This window comes from Sminthopsis crassicaudata, chromosome 2 (assembly GCF_048593235.1).
Source record: "Sminthopsis crassicaudata isolate SCR6 chromosome 2, ASM4859323v1, whole genome shotgun sequence".
NCBI classification, from domain to species: domain Eukaryota; kingdom Metazoa; phylum Chordata; class Mammalia; order Dasyuromorphia; family Dasyuridae; genus Sminthopsis; species Sminthopsis crassicaudata.
In genome coordinates, this window is record NC_133618.1 from 646,300,804 (window position 1) to 646,322,930 (window position 22,127).

General features: G+C 37.1%; 1 protein-coding gene across 1 annotated transcript in view; it reads left to right on the forward strand.

Annotated features, from left to right (window-relative positions):
* Positions 1–737: 737 nt before the first annotated feature.
* Positions 738–22,127, forward strand: part of LOC141558851 (rap1 GTPase-GDP dissociation stimulator 1-like) — a 71,854-nt gene continuing 50,464 nt past the window's right edge. Inside the window, exons 1-3 of the mRNA XM_074296652.1 lie at positions 738–791; positions 1,646–1,735; positions 1,952–2,036. Coding sequence (XP_074152753.1) covers positions 2,033–2,036 — 4 coding nt within the window. The 5' untranslated portion in view covers positions 738–791; positions 1,646–1,735; positions 1,952–2,032. The remainder of the gene's footprint in view (positions 792–1,645; positions 1,736–1,951; positions 2,037–22,127) is intronic.

Below are 22,127 nucleotides of genomic sequence, written 5' to 3' on the forward strand. Positions count from 1 at the left end.
TTGGATGGAATAAGTAGTGTATCTTCTATGCAGTAACATGTCTACTTTTGACATTCAATTCCTTATTAAAATATTACTCTGGCTTTAGGGCATTTAATTGGCATCTCTGAAGAGAAGAGTGGAATGGGTAAATGAGAGGAGAAGAAACATTTATTAAGTACCTAAAACATAATACCAATCATTGTGCTAAGCGTATTTTAAATATTACCTCAAATGGTATTGCCTCACAGGGAAAGTAGGTGCTATTATCATCTTCATCTTATAGTTGTAGAAATTGAAGTTAAGTGACTTGCCCAAGATGACACAGCTAGTTAAGTGTCTGAGGCCAGATTTTAACATGGATTTCCTCAACTTCAGGCTTTTAGCTCTAACTCCTACACCATCCAATGGCTTGTGGCAGGAGGAAGGGTTTATAATTTAACTAGTGTTCATGTGAATGAATGCCTCTGTTCCTATGTGAGAGCCCAAGTTGACTTAATAACAATCAGGCAAAGCCAGTAAGTAGGTGACAACCACAATCTTGAAGATCTTGACAGAGGATCTTAGTTGTTTCATAAATATCCCCAAAGTGCATAGAAGAATATGACCTCTTTGAGAGGAAGGACTGTTTCACTTTTGTCTTTCTATCTCCAGCCCCTAGCACAGCTCCTAGATAAATGTTTGTTGAATGGGCACATCGTCACAATCATCATCCTCATCATAATAGCTTACATATATCTAGCCCTTTACAGCTGCTAAGCCCTTTTACATTTATTATCAAATATGACCCTTACAGCAACACCTTAATGTAGGTAGGTCAAGCAAGTATTATTACTATTACTGTTACTATTATTATCAATATCATTGTTACCATTGCTATTTTGATTATCTCCATTTTATAGATGGAGAAACTAAAACACAAAGAAATGAAATTAATTGCCCAGAGTCCAACAGCTAATTTAATCAGAGTCAAGGCTAGTTTTTTAGTTCTTCTAACCCAGGGCTCTTTCTACTTCTTATCTCTGTTTAGTTACTGAAATTAAATAAATATCCTTTGAGTGATAAATTGATTTGGCAGGTGCTTAGGGAGAGAGATTTTCTTCCTTGCCAAATCTTGAGCATTCTCACAAATCCCTTGGGGTTTGGAGAGGGAAGCCTGTCTAATCAGGTTCACTTCGTGATGATGGTCCGGCTAAAGCCATAACCAAGTGACCAAGCTCAGCCTCTCTTAGCAGAATCATCAGCTACACTGCAAGTAGCATCCTAATTTGAAAACTGGAAGAAATCTCAGAGGCCAGTGAGTCTGTACAGCCCCCTCAATTTCTAGACAAGAAAACTGAGGCAGAGAGTTTAAAGGAAATCATCCAAGGAATCACCGATATCATCTGACAAGAAAGAACCTCACACTTGGCCCAGCAGGGGCCTCATATGCAGGGAATTTTCTGAATCTCTGAATCCCTGACTCCTGAAAAAAAAAATCTGAAATGTCAGCATCGGTTTCAACAATGCTGCTGTATACTCTTCACAAGCCTAGCAAAAGGCTGAGACGCCCATGCAAAGCAAAAGCTGACCTGAATAGCTAAATGTGTACATATCTTTCACAGTGTCTTGCCTCGATGGAGAATAGTTGTAAACCTGATGGATGTTATGTTCAAATTCGTTTCAGATTCTCTTCTGGCCCAAGGAGAAAATGGTGTTTCCATTTCTGCCAATGACATCTGAACAGGAAGAATATAAGCCGCAATAGAAGGATTAAGTAATTAGAAGGGATTGAATTAGTTCAGAGATCAGGGTCACTAAGAGAAAGACTGAGAGAGGAAAAAAAGAGGGAGAGAGAGGAGGAGGGAGAGAGGAAGAAAGAAAGGGTGGGGGTGGGGGGCCAGAGAGGGGAGAGGAGATAGAGAAGGGAGTTAGAGGGAGCTGGGAGCTGCCTGGCTTTAGCAAGCTATAAAAATATTCTCCTTCTTCGCAGCTTGGTAGCTCCAGGGGACGGAACCTCACGTTTAGAGCTCGGCTACTCTGTGCTATCTCATTTTTTAGATCATCAGCTGCGATGGGTGAGTAAACCTCCTCCTAAAAATAGGAAGATGTCTAGCTATTAAATGTATATGTCGGCATCCTGTACCTTCCTTCCCAGGACAAAGCTCCAGGATGAGGGGGCTGGGGGTTGGGAACAGGGTTCAAGGTGGGGGCTGTTTCCATTGGGTGCATGCCTTTGGATAGTGTCAATCAATTATAACTGATTGTAGCTTCCCTGTACGTGATACTGGAGTTCTCGGTAAGAATGCTCGGCTTCTTGCAAGCAGCCAGCCAGTCAGTCAGCCTGGCAGATTCAGACTGGAAAGAATATCCAAAAGTTGGTGAATATAAGGCAGAGAAAGGGATGTCTATGGCTCCTCCTAATACCTCCCTCCCTCAGAAAGAAAATAAAATTCCACACCAATGCTGAGCCTTTCTCACATGATGTTTTGCACATCCTAAAAAATAAATGGCCCAACAACCTTGTGGTAGGCAGAATTAACCTTCACCGACTCTCAGTATCACACTGTACATAAAGCAAAAGATGGCTTGGGGTCACCAATTGCACACACCCAGTCTCTTGGCATGTGAACAAGCTGACCTTGGTCAGAGCTTGGGAAAGCTTGCTGGGTAGGGAGAGCAAGGTGATGAGAATGTCTTTTAACATAAAGCTTCTGGGAGATGGAAATACCATAGCTAAAGGTAAGGGTGGTTGGACAATAATATTTCTGCTTCCCTTCCTCCTCCCTCCCTCAGCGCTCTCTAGCTGTGTTGATCTGTTCACTTGCTGTCAGAAGTGAGCAGTGTTCCCATTTCATCCTGAATGACAAACTTCTTTCAGCCTCTGTGCACTCTAGAGGACAGAGGAAGAGGAGGGAATGCATTGTGCTACGTATAAAGTTAGATAAGACCCTACCCATGCCCTCTTGGAGCTTACAGTCTGGTAGGAGAAGGTATAAACATGGATAAGTATATTCAACTCATGAGATTACAAAACAGATATATGAGAGAGAGAGAGAGAGAGAGAGAGAGAGAGAGAGAGAGAGAGAGAGAGGAGAGAGAGAGGGGGGGGGAGAGAGAGAGAGGGGGGGGGAGAGAGAGAGAGAGAGAGAGAGAGAGAGAGAGAGAGAGAGAGAGAGAGAGAGAGAGAGAGAGAGAGAGAGGGAGGGAGGGAGGGAGGAAGAGAGAGAGAGAGAGAGAGAGAGAGAGAGAGAGAGAGAGAGAGAGAGAGAGAGAGAACCAAGAGCTATGTGAGTAAGGTGCAAGTCCAGATGTGAGCTGGGGAAGGGGAAGGTTATGAAGAAGAAAACAGGGTTCATGAAGGAAATGGTATTGATGTAGTTCTTCTTTACCTGGTTATAAAGAATTTCTTTTTATTCACCTGCTTCTAAAATTACACAGCAATGGCGAAATAAAAAATTAAAAAGTCATTGTCCAGTATAATTAGACAATGACAGAAGTCTTTAAAGGATGGGTAGAAATTAAACAAGCAAAAAAGAAAAAAAAATGAATAGGCAAGAGGGGAAGGAAGGGAGTATACGTTAGGCATAGAGGAACAGCTTGAGCAAAAGTATAGAGATGGTAAAGTAGCAACATGTCTAGAGGTCAAAAAGTCTTCTAGGTAGGATAGAGTAAAGTGTGTGAGACTTTATTAGGCAACAGGAAATAAAGTTTTAAGCAAAAGAGTATTTTGAATAGAGCTATATATAAGGAAGTTTATCCTGATGGCAGGATGAAAAATTGATTGGAAGTGGGGTAAATGGAGGCAGGAAGGTTTTTAAGAGACTACTTCAATATATTGGAGGTTTATGATAGTAATTTATATTACTAGGGTAATGGCAATGAGCATAGAAAAATTAATGGATGTGAGATGTTGGGAAGGACTAGAAAATTTGATAACTGATTAAATATAATTACAATATTTGCCAACATTTATATAGCACTGGGGTAGTTAGGTGGTGGGTTGGATTAGAGTATCAGCCCTGAAGTCAGGAAGACCAGAGTTCAAATCTGACTCAGACACTTAACACTTCCTAGCTGTGTGACCCTGGGCAAGTCACTTAACCCCAATTGCCTCAGCAAAAAAAAAAAAAAAAAAATATATATATATATATATATATATATATATATATATATATCACTTTAAGGTTTGCAAAGCACTTTCCGTATGTTATTCTATTTGGTCCTCCCAACAATTCAATTACTATGAATTTATTTTATATATTGAAAAAAATGTAGGCCTGAGAGGTTGAGTTTACTTGATAATGTCACACTATTCAGACTTGGGTCTTCATGGCTCAGCCCAGCATTTTCATCCATTGTGTCATGTAGCCCTCCTAGCAAATGAAATGTGATATATGAATAGTGAGGAAGAGGGTAGAGTCAGAAATCTTGTCAACGTCCTAAACAGGAAAGAATGTATGCATGACAGTGTCACTCACAGGACTAATTAAGTCAGAAGGAGGCATGGATTTATGAGGAAAGACTCTGGATCAGGAATCTGGGTTTCAAGCCTGTAATTGTCAGCTTATGTGAGTCACTACCAAGAGTCTCTTGAGCAATGATAGGAACATATTCCCATAAATTCAGAGGCAGAAGCACAGAATTTTTAGTCCTTTTGTGGTGGTGGTCTTTATGAATCCTTTTTTTATTGGATCTGATTCTTTTCTTGAGAAACTGGAATAGTTTGCCATTTTTCTTTAGTTCGTTTTACAATGAGGAACTGAGGCAAATTGGGTTTTAAGTATTTTGTCCAGAATCACACAGAGAGTAAATAACTGAGGCCATCTTTAAACTCATGAAAATGAGTTCCAAGCCCAGTGTTTCTATCCACTGTACCACCTAGTTCTTATTCTGTGGTTAACTTACTGTGTGACAATGGATAACATTTATTCCCCTTGGTTCCTGTATGTTTATACAATGGGAATGTTGGATGTAATTTTCTTTTATATACTCTCCAGGCTATAATATTCTCTTTCTCATGGCTCTCTAGTTCTGATAGTCTATATTCTACATTCTATAGAGCTTTGATATTCTGACATGTCTAGGGATTGTTGCCAGAAACATCCCTTGTAAACCTGATGTGTTATATAAATGTAAACTCTTATTATCATTATTAGTTCATAATAATAGAGAGGCAGTGTGGATTAGGTGACACAGAGCCAACTTGGAGTTAGGAAAGATAGGTTCCGGTTCCTGTCACTGGCACATACTCTCTGAGTGATCATGGGAAGCCATTTAACATCCCAATCTCCCAAGCCACTATAAAAAACTGTAAATCACAGTAAATATACATTCAATAGAAGAAGTTTGTACACTGCATTCACACTGATGAAATCACAGTTCCAAACCCTGAACCTACCCCTTCCCACCAAATAGTAGTAGTGGTAGCTAGAATAATCATAGTAATTGTAGTAGCTGTAATAGCAATAGTAGTTGTAGTAGTAGCAATAATAGTAATAATATTTTTTGTGTACTAGGGGCATTCCTCCTTTTAATACTTTAGCCTTTAATTTCTTTGGGAGGAGGAATTAGTGTTTGTGTTTATCCTGGCACATGTCAAGTGCTTAGTAAATGTCTGTTGACTTGATGTTTTATTTTTTTATGTTCTAAATTTCTTCCCAGTTGTAACAGTCTCTTCTAGTTGGGAGAATAATGACATATGATCATGGACAAGTCACTTAAACACCATCAGCCTCAGCTTCTCTATCTCATTTTTCTCCCTTTCTCTCTGCTCCTTCTTTTGCTCCTGGAGATTTTAAATTCCCTGGAATAGAGGTAGGGAATCTCCTGATTTCTGGTTCTCCTGGCTCCTGTAAGGCAATTTCCCTGTTTAATAACATATGAAGCTTCATTACCCTAGGGAAATCTGAAATTTCCCAAATCTGTGCTGGGATTCTTTTCATGAATTTATAGGAGAAAGATAAAAAAAGACATTAGAAGAAAAAAAGGCATCAGAAAAACCTTAGTGATTGTCAACAAAGCTTACTGCTATTCAGCTCAAGTGGGAAATCTAGACTCTAGTATTATAGTTTCATAGTAGGGAAAATCAGAATCCCCATGCTACAGAATCTAACACACTATTTCTTCCTTTCTCCAATTGTCTCTCCTTAAAATCCAACATTACTTGTAGCCACAGTTCAAAGAGCATTCCGTTCCAGAGGGCTTTTCCTTTAATCCCTTGACTTTCTGAGCAAAGGGAAAAGGTGCTACTCAATTGATTCCTCTGTGTGGCAGTGACTTCTCTTCAGCATACTGGGACCCAGGCCACTTATAGCAATGGACTTTAGTTCAGAAGCATCGTTATAGTATGTTGAGTGTATCCTGGGATTTCCCAGCACTTGTTGTGGATGAGGGATGAGGAAGAGACAGGACTACCTTTCACAAGCCTCTAGAATAAAGTGTGTGTCATCAAAGCAATCCTACCAGCTTGACAGCTTTTTATAGAGGCATTTGGGAAGTTTCCAACCCAGGAATTTTCTAAAAGAACTCTTTATCTTCTGTGTTTGAAGTTGGAAAGATTAAAAGGATGAAGCTCAGAGTGGGGTAGTAGAAGGAGATTTGATATCAAAGAACAGGGGCTCCAATTCTAGAGTTGGCATTTAATACCTGTGTGACCTTATGGAAATTGATTTATCTCTGTGTTTCTGTTTTCTTTCTAAAAAAACAAGGGGATTAGCCTCATAAAATCACCCCCAATTCTAAATGTGTGTATGATGCTCTTGGCTATTATGTTAAATTAGTCCTAGGGCTTTCTGGATAAGTATGAGAGGTGAACTGAGGCAACCAGAGCCTCCTTATAGTAATTACAACAACAAGGTGTAAGGTATCTTAGCATAGTGGAAAGAGTATGGGAACTAGAGATAGGAGACCTGGATTTGAATTGTGCCTTAGATATTTACTAGTTATAGGATGCTGAATAAATCACTACTCAGGGTCTCAGTTTCCTCATCTGTAAAATGAGAAACATAGTTCTTAAATATCTTACTTCAAAGACTTGTTAGAAGGACAGTACCTTTCAAACCTTAAACCATTATATAAATGAGATTTACTATAAAATGGGATTTAGTGAAAGGTAAAAAGCAATGGACTGGAGACCTGGCTTCTAGTCCTAGTGCACCATTAATGTACTAGATGACCTCAAGCAAATCACTCACCTGCTAGATTTGAAGCTAGACAGGAGTTTTTCTTTTTTTTTTTTCTTTTGCTTGAGACAATTGGGGTTAAGTGACTTGCCCAGGGTCACACAGCTAGGAAGCAATAAGTATCTGAGGTCAGATTTGAACTGAGGTCCTCTGACTTCAGGGCTGGTGCTCAATCTACTGCACCACCCAGCTGATCCTGGACAGACCTTTTTCAGCTGTAGAAGTTCAAGAAGATTTATTTTATTTTATTCTTCTGGGCTCTTCTTACCACTGAAGAAGTAATAATAATGTCTCTGAATTTCTCAGCCATTCAGCAGAGGGCAGTGGATAAATATTAAGTTGTTAGAGAGCTGGGTAGTCAATTTCTGACTGCTATGATCTTTTTTTTGTCGTTGAATCATTCCAAAACTGATCATGTGGATTAAGCCAAGGGAAGGCTGAAGAAATAAGGAGAAAACTGAAATCTGCAGAGCATAAGCAGATAATGACTGAAATTAATTTACTCTCATACTAAGAGAACCAGGACCAAAAAACACATTTCTTTTTGCTGTTTTCTCCATGCAGAGTCAAACTAATGGATCAATAGCTATTTACTAAACATCTAGGCTGTGCTAAGCAATGTGAAGGGATGGGAAGAATACAAAGAAATTTAAGACTAGTAGTCTTGACCTTAGGAAGCTGAGATAGGAGAGAGAAAAAAAGAGAGAGAGAGAGAGAGAGAGAGAGAGAGAGAGAGAGAGAGAGAGAGAGAGAGAGAGAGAGAGAGAGAGAGAGAGAGAGAGAGAGATAGGAGGTGAGACAATTAACATAAATCAGGGATAGACTCATCATTATATGTCTGAAGTTGTGGTATATTTTTAATGTATCAATTTATTATTCTGTATCTTATTATCTTTTTCTTGCTAAGAGGGGAAAGAAAGTGAGTAATGATAGCCAGGAATATGAGTAGAAGACTAATATCTGTCAATAGTAAGGAAACTTCTTATTGAATAAAAATAACTTGAACTTATAAAAGAATGAATCAATTAGGCACAAGGTGCTCATGTGGGGTAAATCCTAAACCAGAAGTTAATCTGAAATCAGAATAATTTAATTGTGAAATTAGAATCTAGGGATGCAGGGAAAGAAACACGCAAACTTCCAACAACAAAAGGAATCTACTGGTTGTAAAATAAGTCAGAGAAAATTTAAGTACATTAAGGAAGACTTAACAACATCGAAATCCATCAGACTAAGAAGAAATATATTAAATATACTTCTACTATTTCTAGATTCATATTCTTTTTTTCTCTTGTAAACATATATCTTTCCTTAACCTGAAGATGGTTGTGGAGTGGGGGGATGAGCCATTTAGTCATTTTGGTAAGGGCAAAACAATGGGGGGGGCAGATCATTAAGTCCAGAAAAACTCTAAACATAATACAGATCCAAGCAGGCTCAGAGATCTAGGAGGTCCAGGGGAATCTGTGCCTTGAGTTGGGGTTTAATGAAGAACAATGCCTTGGAACCAAAGCTAGGATCTTCTGTACCTGATCCAAAAAAAAGTCTATGCCCCCCAAAGTGATGCCATCAGCAAAGCCTAATATTTTAGCTAAATCCTTTGCAACAAGTTGTATAAACAATAAAGAAACTAATTTAATTCATTTTCAAAATTTTGTTGAAGTATAAGGCAGACCAGGCAATGAGGAGATGAAACAGGAACTATATAAAATAGTTACTGCCCTTGAGGGGTTAATGGTTTAATAACAGAGACTACATTGATTTAAGAAAAATTTGATAGAAGATAGGAGAAATAATCACTATAGAGTACTAAAGGAAGACTTCCTAGAGGAGGCATTCAATAAATATCTATAAATTGATTAGCTGTATTCTTTAATTTAGTGATCTCTAAAATGGAGATAATAAAATTACCCCAAAAGAGATTGATTTGATCACAAGGGGATGTGAGAGAAAATGGGCTAAATTTCATTTAGATCTCCCCATAGTCAATCACAAACTGATCTGTAGAACAACTACAACCAACCCCAACCCATTCTTCCATTCTTCCTCCTCCCACTGCTTTTCTTCCCAACATCAGCTCTAGTTTGTGGGTCCCCTACACAGACCCAAATAATCAATTGTGTAGGTAAAATTCTTTGCTTCTCTTCACACTCAGCCTCCTTAATCATCCCCAGCTCCTCTGATTATTTCATACCTACTACTGGTGTTTCAGAAAGCAAAGACTCTATTCTTTGGGACACTTGGGAAAAAATTCATAGATTTTTCTTTTTTTGATAGAAAAGATTAAGTAATCAAGAAGAGAGATGGGTGTGCTTCAATTCTATCATCTTTCTCTTCAAAATCCATCCCTCTTTTGAATTTTCCTATTTCCATTAAAGGTACCACCATCCTTCCTGTCTCCCAGACTCTCAGTCTACCCATTATCCTTGCCTCCTCACTCAAGTGAAAATGATCTATTCAGAGTTACCAACTTTTTCTTACTTAAAAAAACTGATGACCTTTTCTCAGTCCTCATCCTTATAATCCTATCTGTGCATTTGATACCACTGATGACCCTTGCTTCCTGCATGTTTACTTTCTCCTCTCTAGGATTTCTTGGTGTTGCTCTCTTTTCATTATTTTACTACCCATTTAACCTTCTCATCTCCTTTGCTACATTATCATCCAATCCATTGTCTAATTGTGGGTATTCCTCAAGGCCCTCCATCCAAGGCTTTATTCTCTCTCTGTGTACTCTCTCACTTGATTTCATCCACTCCCAGAGGCTCCATTATCATCTCTATGCAGATGACTCACAAATCTCTATATCTAGTCCTAATCTTCCTTCTGAATTGTGGGCCCACATCTCCAATAGCCTATTAAAGTTTTTGAGCTTCAAGATCCCTTAGGTATCTTAAACTCAACACATCCTTAACAGAACCAATTATCTTTCCTCCCAAACCAGTCCTCTTCCAAATTTATTTCTTTTAAAGGCACAACCATCTTCCCAGCCACCCAGGTTTTCACCTTTGATGTTATTTTATTGACTCCTTATTTTCCTTTACCACCCTACAGTGGCTAAATTTTGCCATTTCTACCTCCACAATATCTCTCACATATCTTACCTTCTCTCGACTCACATACTCACCATCCCAGTTCAAATCCTCATCACCTCTCATCTAGGTTATTACAAATCCTGCCTCTTCTGCCTTCAATCCATCTTCTACAAAGCTACCAAAGTGATTTTCCTAAGACTCAAATCTGATCATCCCACTTGCCTCCTCAGTAAATTCAATGGTCTGCTATTGACTCTATAAACAAATATTATTCAATCTTAATCTCTTTTTAAAAATATTTAGCTCTTTATACAAGTTAGAAAATATATAAATATTAGAATATAATATTCCTCATATATTGGGAGTATTTTATGAAAAGTTTCATTTGCTTTGTTTTTTTTTTTTACTGATAGTTGTAAAAAAAATTTTTTTAACTTTGAAATCACTGACCTGAGTTAATCAACCATCCAGTAAAAAAAAAGTTTAGGCACAAAACTTGCTAATAAATTTGATCATTAAAAAAACTAATTGTTTAACTACCTAGGCAAGTCATTAATGATCAAAACACTTTGGACATGTGTGTTCATAGGTAGATGGCCATTATTTTTTTATTTCTATCCTTTTGAAAGGTTGGATTCAATTAATATCTATAATGAATTTGTACTTTCCCTTAAAATTTTTACTATCAAAGAGTCTTTACTTCTTAACACCTATAAATAATAAAAACTGATTCTTGTATCTCCTCTTTCTACCCTCCTCTACTCATTTGGGAGAGCCCTGCTTCTCTCCCTTGAGCTGCTGAAAGATTGTTTTCTCTGAGTCAATGAATAGTAGAGGGGCTAGAAATAGAAAATGTAGTATTTGAGTAGTCCATAGTCTGCTTCAGGCTAACTAACACTGCGTTAGATGGCTTCTAAGGTTTCTTTAGAAATCCACAGTTTGAGGTTTGATCCATAATAAGCAAATCACTTTTATTCAATATAGCACATACTAAGCAGTAGTGAAATACAGAAATGAGAATTTAGTTATTTATACCATTCAAGCTTAGAAACCCACACTTGAGTCTCAAAGTTCCAGGCCAATCAACACCAGTCTGCCACGAAGTGTTTAGTCCCATAATTGCCTCTGTTCACCACTTTGCTTTGTTTGTAGAGACATGGTCACTGTGGCCGAATCCTACTTTGTAGATGTCTCTGTACACAAAAAAAATTAAGACAACTAAAAGAGTTCAAAGGTCTTTTTTCTTGGCCATGAAAAAAATGGAATAAGTTAAGGGAGGCTTTACTGTCACCTGTCAACATGTAGGTGTAATAGGATGCTATACTTAGGACAGGATTCAACTTCTGCCTCTCATACTTATTAGACCATATGCAAGTCAATGGACCTTCCCAAAATCCACACAATTCCCTAAGACTTATCTGCTAAACCTTATATAGGTTCCATTTTTGTGGTAAAAGGAATTGAAACCTAACAAATTATATCAAAATATTATTATTGTTATTACTCATTATTATTAGAGGGGATGTTTCATTAAAATGTTGACATGATTTTTGTGTGCCTTGCCTTATGAACTCACAGAATCTTAGAGCTAGAAGGAACATTTGAATAAAGATGCCATTTTACAAATGAGAAAACCAAGACCCACAGAGATATAGAATTGACTTTCTCAGCTTATACAGCAAGTCAGTGGTCAATGTAAGACATAGCAGCCAGGCCAGTGATCCTACAACAGCAGAAGCAGCATTTTGCTTCCTCTGAGTTCTCATTGCTCTCACCAAATTAATCAGTCAAGTGAATCACATTTGGTTAGCTCATAAGCAAAAGAGTAAAATAAATAAATGCATTTGCCTCCTTATAATTGCTTTCCATTATGCTTGGCTATCCCCTCTGGACTGCCATAAACAATTCTTTTCCTTCACTAGTGTATACAAATGCTCATAGATTGTCATCAAGTCCCTCTTAGTCATAATTTGGAAAATCTCTGTCTAGTTAATTCCTTTTATCTTTTCTCCTCCTCAATCCCTCCAGCTCTTAATCATTTTTGTTGCTCTTCTCTGAATCCTTTCTAATTTTCTTATAGTGCTTTAATGCAACTTTTATATAGTAAATAAACACTTTAAAGACTGCTGATTACTTAGTAAATTTGTTCATCAAATATTATTACTTTAGCAGATTTGAGCTAGAAGGAAAGGGGAAAACAGTAGGGAAAAGAATAGTCCCCAATCAAAATAGAGTGCTCAGATAGTGAGCTGGCTGCCACAATTGAAGTCAGTTTAGTACTTTAAAGGTTAGCTGATAGATAGAATAGTAACTAAATGCCCTGAAATGTGAAATATAAATGTAAATAACTAGAAGTCAGTGTGTGTATGTGTGTTTGTGTGTGTTTGTGTGTGTATTCATGTGATGCCTAAATAGCCACCTCCAACTCAGATCCTAATGGAAAGAACAATTAATAAAGTTATGTAATAGGTTATGCTTTTTTTAGCCTTCCATTCTAAGAGCTACCTGAAGGCAGGTACTATTTTATTCTTATATGGATTGGCATATTGCAAGAATTCCTAATGAATTGCTAATTCAATTAATTCTGTCTTTTGATTAGGATGATTTAAGTAAAAAATATTATTGGAACTTAAGCAAAATTAGAGCTCTATGAATATGCAAACACTTTTTCATGTGCTAATGGACATATTCAATAAAAAAGACAGCCTGTGAACAATTAATCTTCAGAACAGAAAGGTGAAGAAAAGGGTAATTCGTGAATTTTCTTCACTAGGGATAGATATGGAGTTGTCTTTAACCATAATAAATACACATTCATTCCACAAATTTTGGTGAAGATCAGAGAAGTGTGATTCATTCATGAATAAACATTCTATCAGTTATGCCCATGGGAGGAAAAATTGCAAGAAGTTCAACAAGAAAAAAAAAAAAAAAAGCTAAATGTTTCCTTTCAGATTTAATCTGGAAGATCAAACTCTGTCTTTATCAGGAGTGCTGCCCAGGTCTTTATCAGGAGTGCTCAAGATTTCATTTGGACTGCCCAAGCTACACAATTTATATTTGTTCCATTTCACATAATACAGCACTCTTCCCTTAACAAGCATAAGACAAAATTTGCAAAGAATTAAGCTGACAAAAACTATTGGGGAGGTTTTTTAAAGCATTTTCAAAGCAACAGAGCTTTGTTCCTCTTCCAATTCCCCTTCTTTCTTTCTCCTTTCATTCCCCACCATCAGCATTTTCAAAGTATATCAATAGATAAGAAAATATCATATTTGTTCATTCATAGATAAAATTAATAGTGTGCACTTTCATCCAAATAACATAGATTTTTAAAAAATAATAATTTCCATCTATATCTTAGTGCCTTGTTGAAGCAGCTTTAGAATAACATGAACTGAAGTTTCTTCAGGACAGAATCAAGGAGCGAAGCATTAATACTAATGCTAAATCATGTGCATAAATGGCTATGTGTGTCTTAAAATATCACCTTAATAAACTTTGTGATGCTCAGAGACATTTCTGAATTCCTTCACTTCAGCACTTGTTTCATCTCGCATCCTTTATGCTATTCTTTTTTTTTTAATGCCACTTCTGCCCTTATTAACCTTTATTCCATCTGAATGACTGATAGTATTGCCCTCCCAACCTCAACCCCTTTCAGAGGTACTTGCTTACTAACCCTAATTAAACTCAAATTGGCAGAATTTCATTAGCAAAAAAATCTGTCAGAAAGTGACCTCCAGTAATGAATAATACCACTAAGCTCTAAAGAAGCTACCCTGAAGAAAGAACTTCTCTTAGAGGGAAAAAGGGGGGGAAAATGGCTTTCTCCTCCCCAGAGGAAACCTCTAAGTCCTTTTCTAGCTGTATAAAGGGAGCAGTTGCTTCAAACTTTCAGCTTCCTCCTCTCTTGAGCCTTAAGTTATTATGTTGAATTTTTACTAGTAATGGTGTTTGGGGAAGGGGACAGGGAATTATAATTCAGAAAGAAATATCTGTTCTAATTTACAGTAAATATCACTAGAGACCATAATGTTCACCTCCAACGTGTTAACATTTGTGAACTGTGACCCTGTTAGTCCAGAACTCCAGGAACCTTTGGTGCCTTGGCTGGAGAAGTTGCCTGGCTCTGAGTCAGAAACATACAGATAGAGCTGGAAGGACCTCAGAAACCATTTTGTCTGACACCTCCCCACTATTTTCCCATTATAAACAGGAATTCAACTGAATTCAATAGGAATTCAATTGAAGCATAATTATTATAGAATGTTTTACCAATTCTGTGATCTCTCATCAATGTAGATAACTTCCTCTAGAAGTAGGAAATGGTGACCCTTATCCATGCCTTTTTCCCTAAGAAGTCCACCTAACATCTAAGGGATTTTTCCTGTCTTTTGACTTCCCAAGAAATACAAGCACAAATGCAGGGACTTCTGCCTCCCCAGGAATTTTTCTGAGTTAGGAATCCAGATTTTTTTCAGAGGGAGCTAAGAAGTAACTTCTGGTTCCAAATCTTCCTCTTCCCCTTCCCCCAGCTGCCTTTAGAAATATATGGTTTGATATTATGTAAGAAAATTAGTATAATAAAGGTCAGATGATTTACCATTTGTAAGTAGCATTAAATATGTGTCAGATTAACTTTATTGTAATTATGGTTGGTAAAGATTAACTTACTAAATTAACCTTATAACGGATGATAACAAGGACGTAGGAAGGCTAACATTTTTCAGTATATCAACTGAAAAATAACTCATTTCTATTTTATAACTAATCAACTAAAATTTTCATCCTTTGTGACTAAGCAATATGTCAGAAATGATACCAACTGACATTTACATAACAGTGTAAGCTTTGCAAAGTTCTTGACATTTTTTATCTCATTTTATTTTCACAACAACTCTATGAGACTAAGTACTATTATTATTTTCATTTTACAAATGAGGAAACTGAGGCTGAGAAAGATTTAGGAAGTTGCTTACAATCACAGAGTTGGTCTAAGGTAAGGTAGTGTCTAAGGTAGGATTGAAAGTTATGTCCTCCTGACTCTATGACCAGCATTCTGCCAATTCTGGGGAAAGAATATCCAGAAGTTTTAAATACATGAGTCAAGGCTCTACTCTGAACAAAAACATAATTTTTATGTAAGTTCTAAATGTTCTTTGATTAAGAGATACTGAAAAGAAGTTATAGAAAAATTTTATCAACTCCATGATCTCGATGTGGATACACACTCCAACAATGCAGATAGCAGCCCATCCATGCCTTCTCAATGTGCACCTTTTTCATCCAGGTCTTTTTCCCTAGGAGGTCCAATTAACCTGCTAGGGACCTTTCTCTGTTTCTTTTGACTTTCAGACTAGTATAATCACAGGACATGGATTGTCTATGCATTATCCCTTGTCTTCACTGCCTACTAGACCATCTCCTTTTCCAATCATATACCTCTGGAATGATTTCTTTTATGTCACCTCTTCTATACAAATCAGTGACAATGTTCTTTATCCTACCTGCCCATAGTAGCATCTCTGCACTGCCCTTTGGGTCATCTGAAATTTTGATTCTTCATAAATCATGCTTTTCCATGATTCTCAATCATACAGCCTCATCAAGCAAAGGTGCTAAGAATCATGGACTATGTGAATAAAGAGATTATACTAACTTTTCATACTCTAGAAGTATAATTTGCCAAGATAATAATTTCAACTCCATGTATGAAAAAAATAGCTATAGCTATCACTCACATACTACTTTAAGGTTCAAAAAGCACTTTACAAATATCATCTCGTTTGATTATTACAACTACCCTGAAAGGTAGATGATATTTCCATTTTACAGAAGAGGAAACTGAAGCAGAATTTGAATTCATCTTCCTGATTCTATCCACAGCATCACTCATCTGCCCAACGATTAAAGTCATCTTTCTAAATCTGTCAGAAATGGTCACTTCTCTTATAGTTGGAGATCTTCAGATTAACATTATTCAATCCAAGTATGTTACACACACACACACACACACACACACACACACACACACACATTCCCTTTTCTATTGCAAATAACTTATTTGGTAAAAGAGAGAGTTGTTTTATCTTTATTCAATATCTTCTAATTCTTCTTCTTCTCTAGTTAATATTAATTTTTATCTTTGCTTTAATAAGTTTGTGGTCTAACTATAAACATAAATGATTTGAGAAGTGACATGTATCAGTAACCAATAATTTCCTTTATGTTAAAATATAGTCAGTCTCATTTCTGTGATGTCTTTGGGTGCTCAAATTACCCATTGCTACCCAACTGTTTTCTTGAAGAAAATGTTCATGATATATGGGAATACATGAGGATTCTGTATTACCTACAAGCCTTTAGGTTCTTCCATTTCTTGATCCTGAGCCACAATTTCCATTGTATTTTCACTAACCTTCTATAGGCTCCTCTGTGTTCTGAAGGCACTGCATATTAAAGTAGACATGATTTGATTTGGAGACTTCACATGTAAACTTTACCTAGATGTTCATTCTCTAAAAACATGTGGAAACAAGCTGCTGCTGTTTTTCTGATGGTCCTTTTGTTTAAACTCATCATGAACTTTCAAGACAAGCCAACCAACTGTCCTATGAAATGATGCTTCTTTTTGCTTTCAGACATTTGGACATGCAATAAAACCAAGGTCTATCCACCTAGGGACCACTCTCCCATTTAGCTACAACTTTCTTCTGGTTTCATTTTTAGCAAGAATGAGATGATTCAGTTCCTCTAACACCAAGTCTCCTCTGTTATTTGAACAAGGATCTCACATGTATTTACCAACAGTTAAGTTCATATTTGAGAGACAGCATAGGATAGTAAATAGGTATTCTCAGCAACATGAAGAATTGGATTCAGTCCTACTTTTATCACATAATCACTGTGTACTCTCTGGGTATTCCAAGGCAACTCTAAGGCAATAAGATTCAAAGTAAAGCAGAATAAGCAGAGGAAGATCATGTTAATGAAAATCTGGTCCAAATTGTTTCTTAGCATCTTTTCCCCACCTTTCTTTCACTACTCTGTCACCATCACTGTAGGGATATAAGAACAGAATCCTGTACGGAACTATCGATATGTGCTTTCTCTCTTATTAAGAAAGTAGGATCATGGATATCAGTGCCCTTTTTTGTCTGTGTGTGAATATCTATGTATGTGTCTGTGTCTGTGTGAATGTATATTAATACCTGGCAATGAGTAAATAGTCCAGTCAAAAAACATTCAGTGCTTACTATGAACCAGCCACTGTGTTAAGTGTAGGGAATACAAAGAAGGGTAAAGACAAACAAATAAATCTGCTCTCAAATGCTTGCTGCTAACTTAATTAAATGCAATATTGTATTTTACTTTCTCTTCAGCGTTGTTAAATCTGAAGTCTTCTGGATGTTTCATCAAAGCTCAGTTTCTATATATCTTTTTTTAATCAAATTATCCTTTTTAAAAATAGAATTAAATCTAATTAAGAACCAGCTCTTCTAAATCTAAATTGATTAATGAATTTCCCTGAAATCTCATCAATCTCTTTATCAACGGATCTTGGGACTGCAGATTTAAAGCAAGTAGGGACCAGAAAGTAATCTGAAATAAAATGCAAATGCCTCAGAAATAAGAAACTATTATTCACATAGAAGAGCCCCTAGGTGTAGGAGGTGGCCATAGGGAGAAAGAGTACCTACTATTTGGGTAAAGGTTAAAACGGAAGGTAAACTAGAAAGTCACTGAAGTGTGGGATCAATGAAATGAGAATAATCACTATGAAGGGAAAGAGTCCAAAAAGGTTCAGTTAAGACAAACTTCCTGACTTTAGGATTTCTGCGGGCTGCCCCTGCCCAAGTAGAGAAGGCTTCAAACATTGAAGAAATAGGCACTTCATGGCAAAAATGATTTGTCATAAGACTACAACTGAAGAAATTTTAGGCCCAGGCTCTTTTTTTTCTTCCTATTCTCCTCGTGGGTTTCTGCTTCCTCTCTGGTAAAATGGGAGTGAAGAGGCTTATTTCTTTCACTGAGTTTTGTTCACTACTCAACTTAATTCAATATAAGCAGCAAACATACTCACTGCCCTTTGCAAACTCCAGTCTTCTGAGTCCCCTTGTCATTGCTGCAAGAGCTATCATCATCAAAGCCCCAGCTTTGAAAGCAAAGTCTCTAAACCAGCACCTGGATGTTCCGGAATTTGCATGTGTTCCAAATTCCTTTTTTAGTCTGTCTCACTTCCCATTCTAAAGTTAGCCCTGCAGCCTACAGCATGTGGTGTCTGTGATCAGACATCTGTAAGGCCATTTATCCCAGTGCCCAGGCTCATGGTGAATTGGAATAACCTGAGATAACAGCATTAAGGCATCTACATCCTCACACAGCAGCTCTGCTGGATCAAGGTTTGTCCCAAGCCTTTTCTAGCTAGACAGAATGTCCTGTACACAATTTCCAAAGAGCCAATGCCAGGCCTAGTGACAACCAACAGATGGTATAGGCATTCAGCACTCCCTTTGAAGGGAGCCTCAGGCCACTAACAGGCTCAGAAAGGATATGGGCAGGCAAAGGACAAAGGCAGAGGGCCAAACCCACTCATTTCTTGCAGCTCCAACATTTAAGGAAAGCTGCCTCCAGGGTCTCCAGGGTCAATATCTAGGGTAATAAATAGGATAGTGTAGATAAATAACCATCACTAAGTCACAAGACAGCAAACCAAGCAGCAAGGTAGGCTTTCACTGTCAAAAACCTGAAACAAAAAGGGGAGAACAAGACTACTATCTAGGTATATCTCATCATAAAACTGGCAATGATATATTTCAACTGACTTAATCAACAGATCTAGAAAAAGGCCCCTCTGGCTTCTCATAAATCAGGGGATGTGGGGGTTTGTCATTCCTATCATCCATGGTTTCCCTCTCACCCACTATCACAAAAGCTCCTCTGAAGTCCACCCAAATTGAATGGAAAATCTGGGATTACGACCTATTTCAAACCCTATCTGCACCAAAGAATATTTATAACAGCCTAGCATAAAGAGTGGAAGAAAATACTTTATAGATGCAAGCTTGAGACCAGCATCACAATAGATCATTCACACTCCCACTTTAAATCTAAATCCTAACTACTAATATCACTGAATTCATAGACTCACAGAATATTAGAAGAATGTGGGAAATTTATCAGAAAGCAACTTCCTGCCCATCTTTCCCTTCTTACAGATAAGAAAACAGAAGCTCAGGGATGGCAATCAACTTGGCCAAAATCACACAGCTAGTTAGAGGTAAAGTTTGAGACTCAAACCCAAGTTGGATTTTGTTTTTATTGTTTTTTTTTCATTATATCACTTCCTAAAAGTTATATTATGGCACAAGTATGACATGAGTTTTAGCTTCAGTTTGTATGGAATTTTCACTGGCAATTACATATACACTTCTGAATCTGAATTACATGTACATTCTCCTACAGTGTGTCAGGATTCTTCATAGCAAAGACAAGGAATAATATTGTTCCTAAAGTAAAAACCACTTGGATTCACTGCCCTTCAAATATAGTAGAAATAGTATTGGATTAGGAGTTAGAAGACCTGGGTCCTAATCCCAATTCTACCACTATGTTGCCTCTACTCCATTAGACCTCTGTTTCCTCATCTGTAAAATAAAGGTCTTGGATAATTTTTCAAGTCTCTTGCATGAATTCTATTCATAGGATAATAAGTACCATGTAATGTTTACTGTGAGAGCAGATTGATCTGTTGGCTCACAGGGCACAAAGGATTGCATAGAAATAGCACCTTCTTCATTGATACAAAAAACAAGGCAAGGGGAGAATTATAAGGAGAATACTCCCTGGACTCATTATCACTTTCCTCCTGCCTGTGATCTCATTTTAAAAAAAGCCACGTGTCATCAAAACAAAAAGAGAGCAGGTCAGCTCTAAAGCTAAGCACTTCCCAATGTTTTCCCCCATCAGACTTCAAATGACAAAAATGCTTTTCTGGACATTTTCAATGTGACTTTTCTACTTGCAGTCTACTTTCAGTCTCCTATATAAAGGCTGGACTGGAGCTGACCTTACTAACAAGTAGAAGAAGCATTTTAGAATTCATGATTAGAATGGTCTATGACCAAAAGATATTTCCCTTGTCAATACCTAAATTCCATGATTTGTGGGCTTCCCTTTGGTTTAAGCAATGTACACTCAATGTTCCTCTTTTAAAATACAAATATCTGTAGGAAGGGAGAATGTTGCTACCACCTTGGTATGAAAAACTTATTAACCCCATTTTTTGTGACTGGGTTTCAGGAGAGAAAGCAACAGGAAAATTCAATGGTATCTAAAGGGCATGGAGAAAAGAGCAGAGAAAATTTTTACCTCAAAAATGGGCCCCAATCCAAACCTTGACTAAACCCAGCAAGATGGAAATGAGGCTTTAATAATAAAATAATAATTAACTTCCCTTGATAAAATAATGAAAACAATATTTATAAAAGTGTTTAAAGCATTTTAATATCTTGTAAGACATTTTACACATATTATCCAATTATATATGTTAGCTGATTAAGTTCACTATGATTCCCATTTTACAGATGAGCAAACTGATGTTCATAGAGGTTAAGTGATTTGCCCAGATTTACATAGCTAATAAGTTTCTGAGACAGGATACAAACTGTGTTTTAGACTCCAAATCTAGTAGTATAATCCCTACCTTGCTCTATCTTCCTGAACGATTAAATACATTATCTCATTTGGGATTTACAACAAACCAATCAAGCAAACAGGACAGATATTATTGCACTCCTTTTACAAAGGAGAAAACCAGAGCTCAGTCAAGTTAAATGACTGGTCCAGCTTCACAAAATAAAGCTGTGGCAAAAAGCAATCTAAAACCTGGATCTTCAGATTATCGGTGCCATGCCCTTCCTATTACATCAGACATTCTAATGATTCTTGCCTGGCTTTTATTCCCTTCCATTCCTATTGGGTCTCTTTGCTGGATACCACCAATATACATGGTTTGGTTATGGAGGGGGTGAGGGAATAAGCAACCAACTTAGCTTTAATATTGCAAAAGTTGAATTCCCTTGACACTGAACCTCATGCTATCTGGTGCTCTCCAAGGTACTGTGCCATGTTCCCAACTGTATTCCTATCTCTACTAAGATTCCATTGTTTTCATCTAGGAGTCATTTGGTTATTCTTTCCCTCACAGCACTGCAAGATTTTCCCCACTGCAGAAGTTGTTCTTGGGATCTAATTGTCACCAAGTCTATCCCTATCTTCTGATCTCATTCCAGAAAAGTCAGAATCTTAACAGCCACATACAGTGAATCACCACTAACTAATGTTGAGGGAAAAAGTGGGGGAAAATATGAGAAAAGCATTTATTAAGCATCTACTATGGGCTAAGAACTGTTTTAAGCATTTTGTAAATATTACCACATTTAATCTTCACAATATATAATAAAAGAAATGCGGGAATCATATATTTGTATGTGTATTTTATATGTATTATAAGTGGCAACATAGACATATTGAAAAAGACATAAGAACTTTAAAAAGAGGAAACTAGGAGCCTACCTAAATATATCTCATCACATGACTACCATAGAAATATTTCAAGTCATTTAAACAGCAAGTCTGTTTCTTCATCTGTAAAATGGTATAATAATAATGTGTATGTAGTGTGTCCTACTATTTGAAAAAATAGGTAAAATCACCTCCCGTATTCACTTGCAGTTTATTTTGGAGTAAAGATCTTCATCTTTCTGGAACTCAGGTTCTTTTTATTATAAAATGAGTAGGCTATGCTAGATAATCTCCAGAATGAAATTATCTAGTGATGACAATTGTATATTCAAACTGTCACTTTGGGCAAGTCATTTCTTCAACTGTAAAATGGATATAATTATATCAGCACAATAGTTATCCCTGCCTCATCATAACTTTC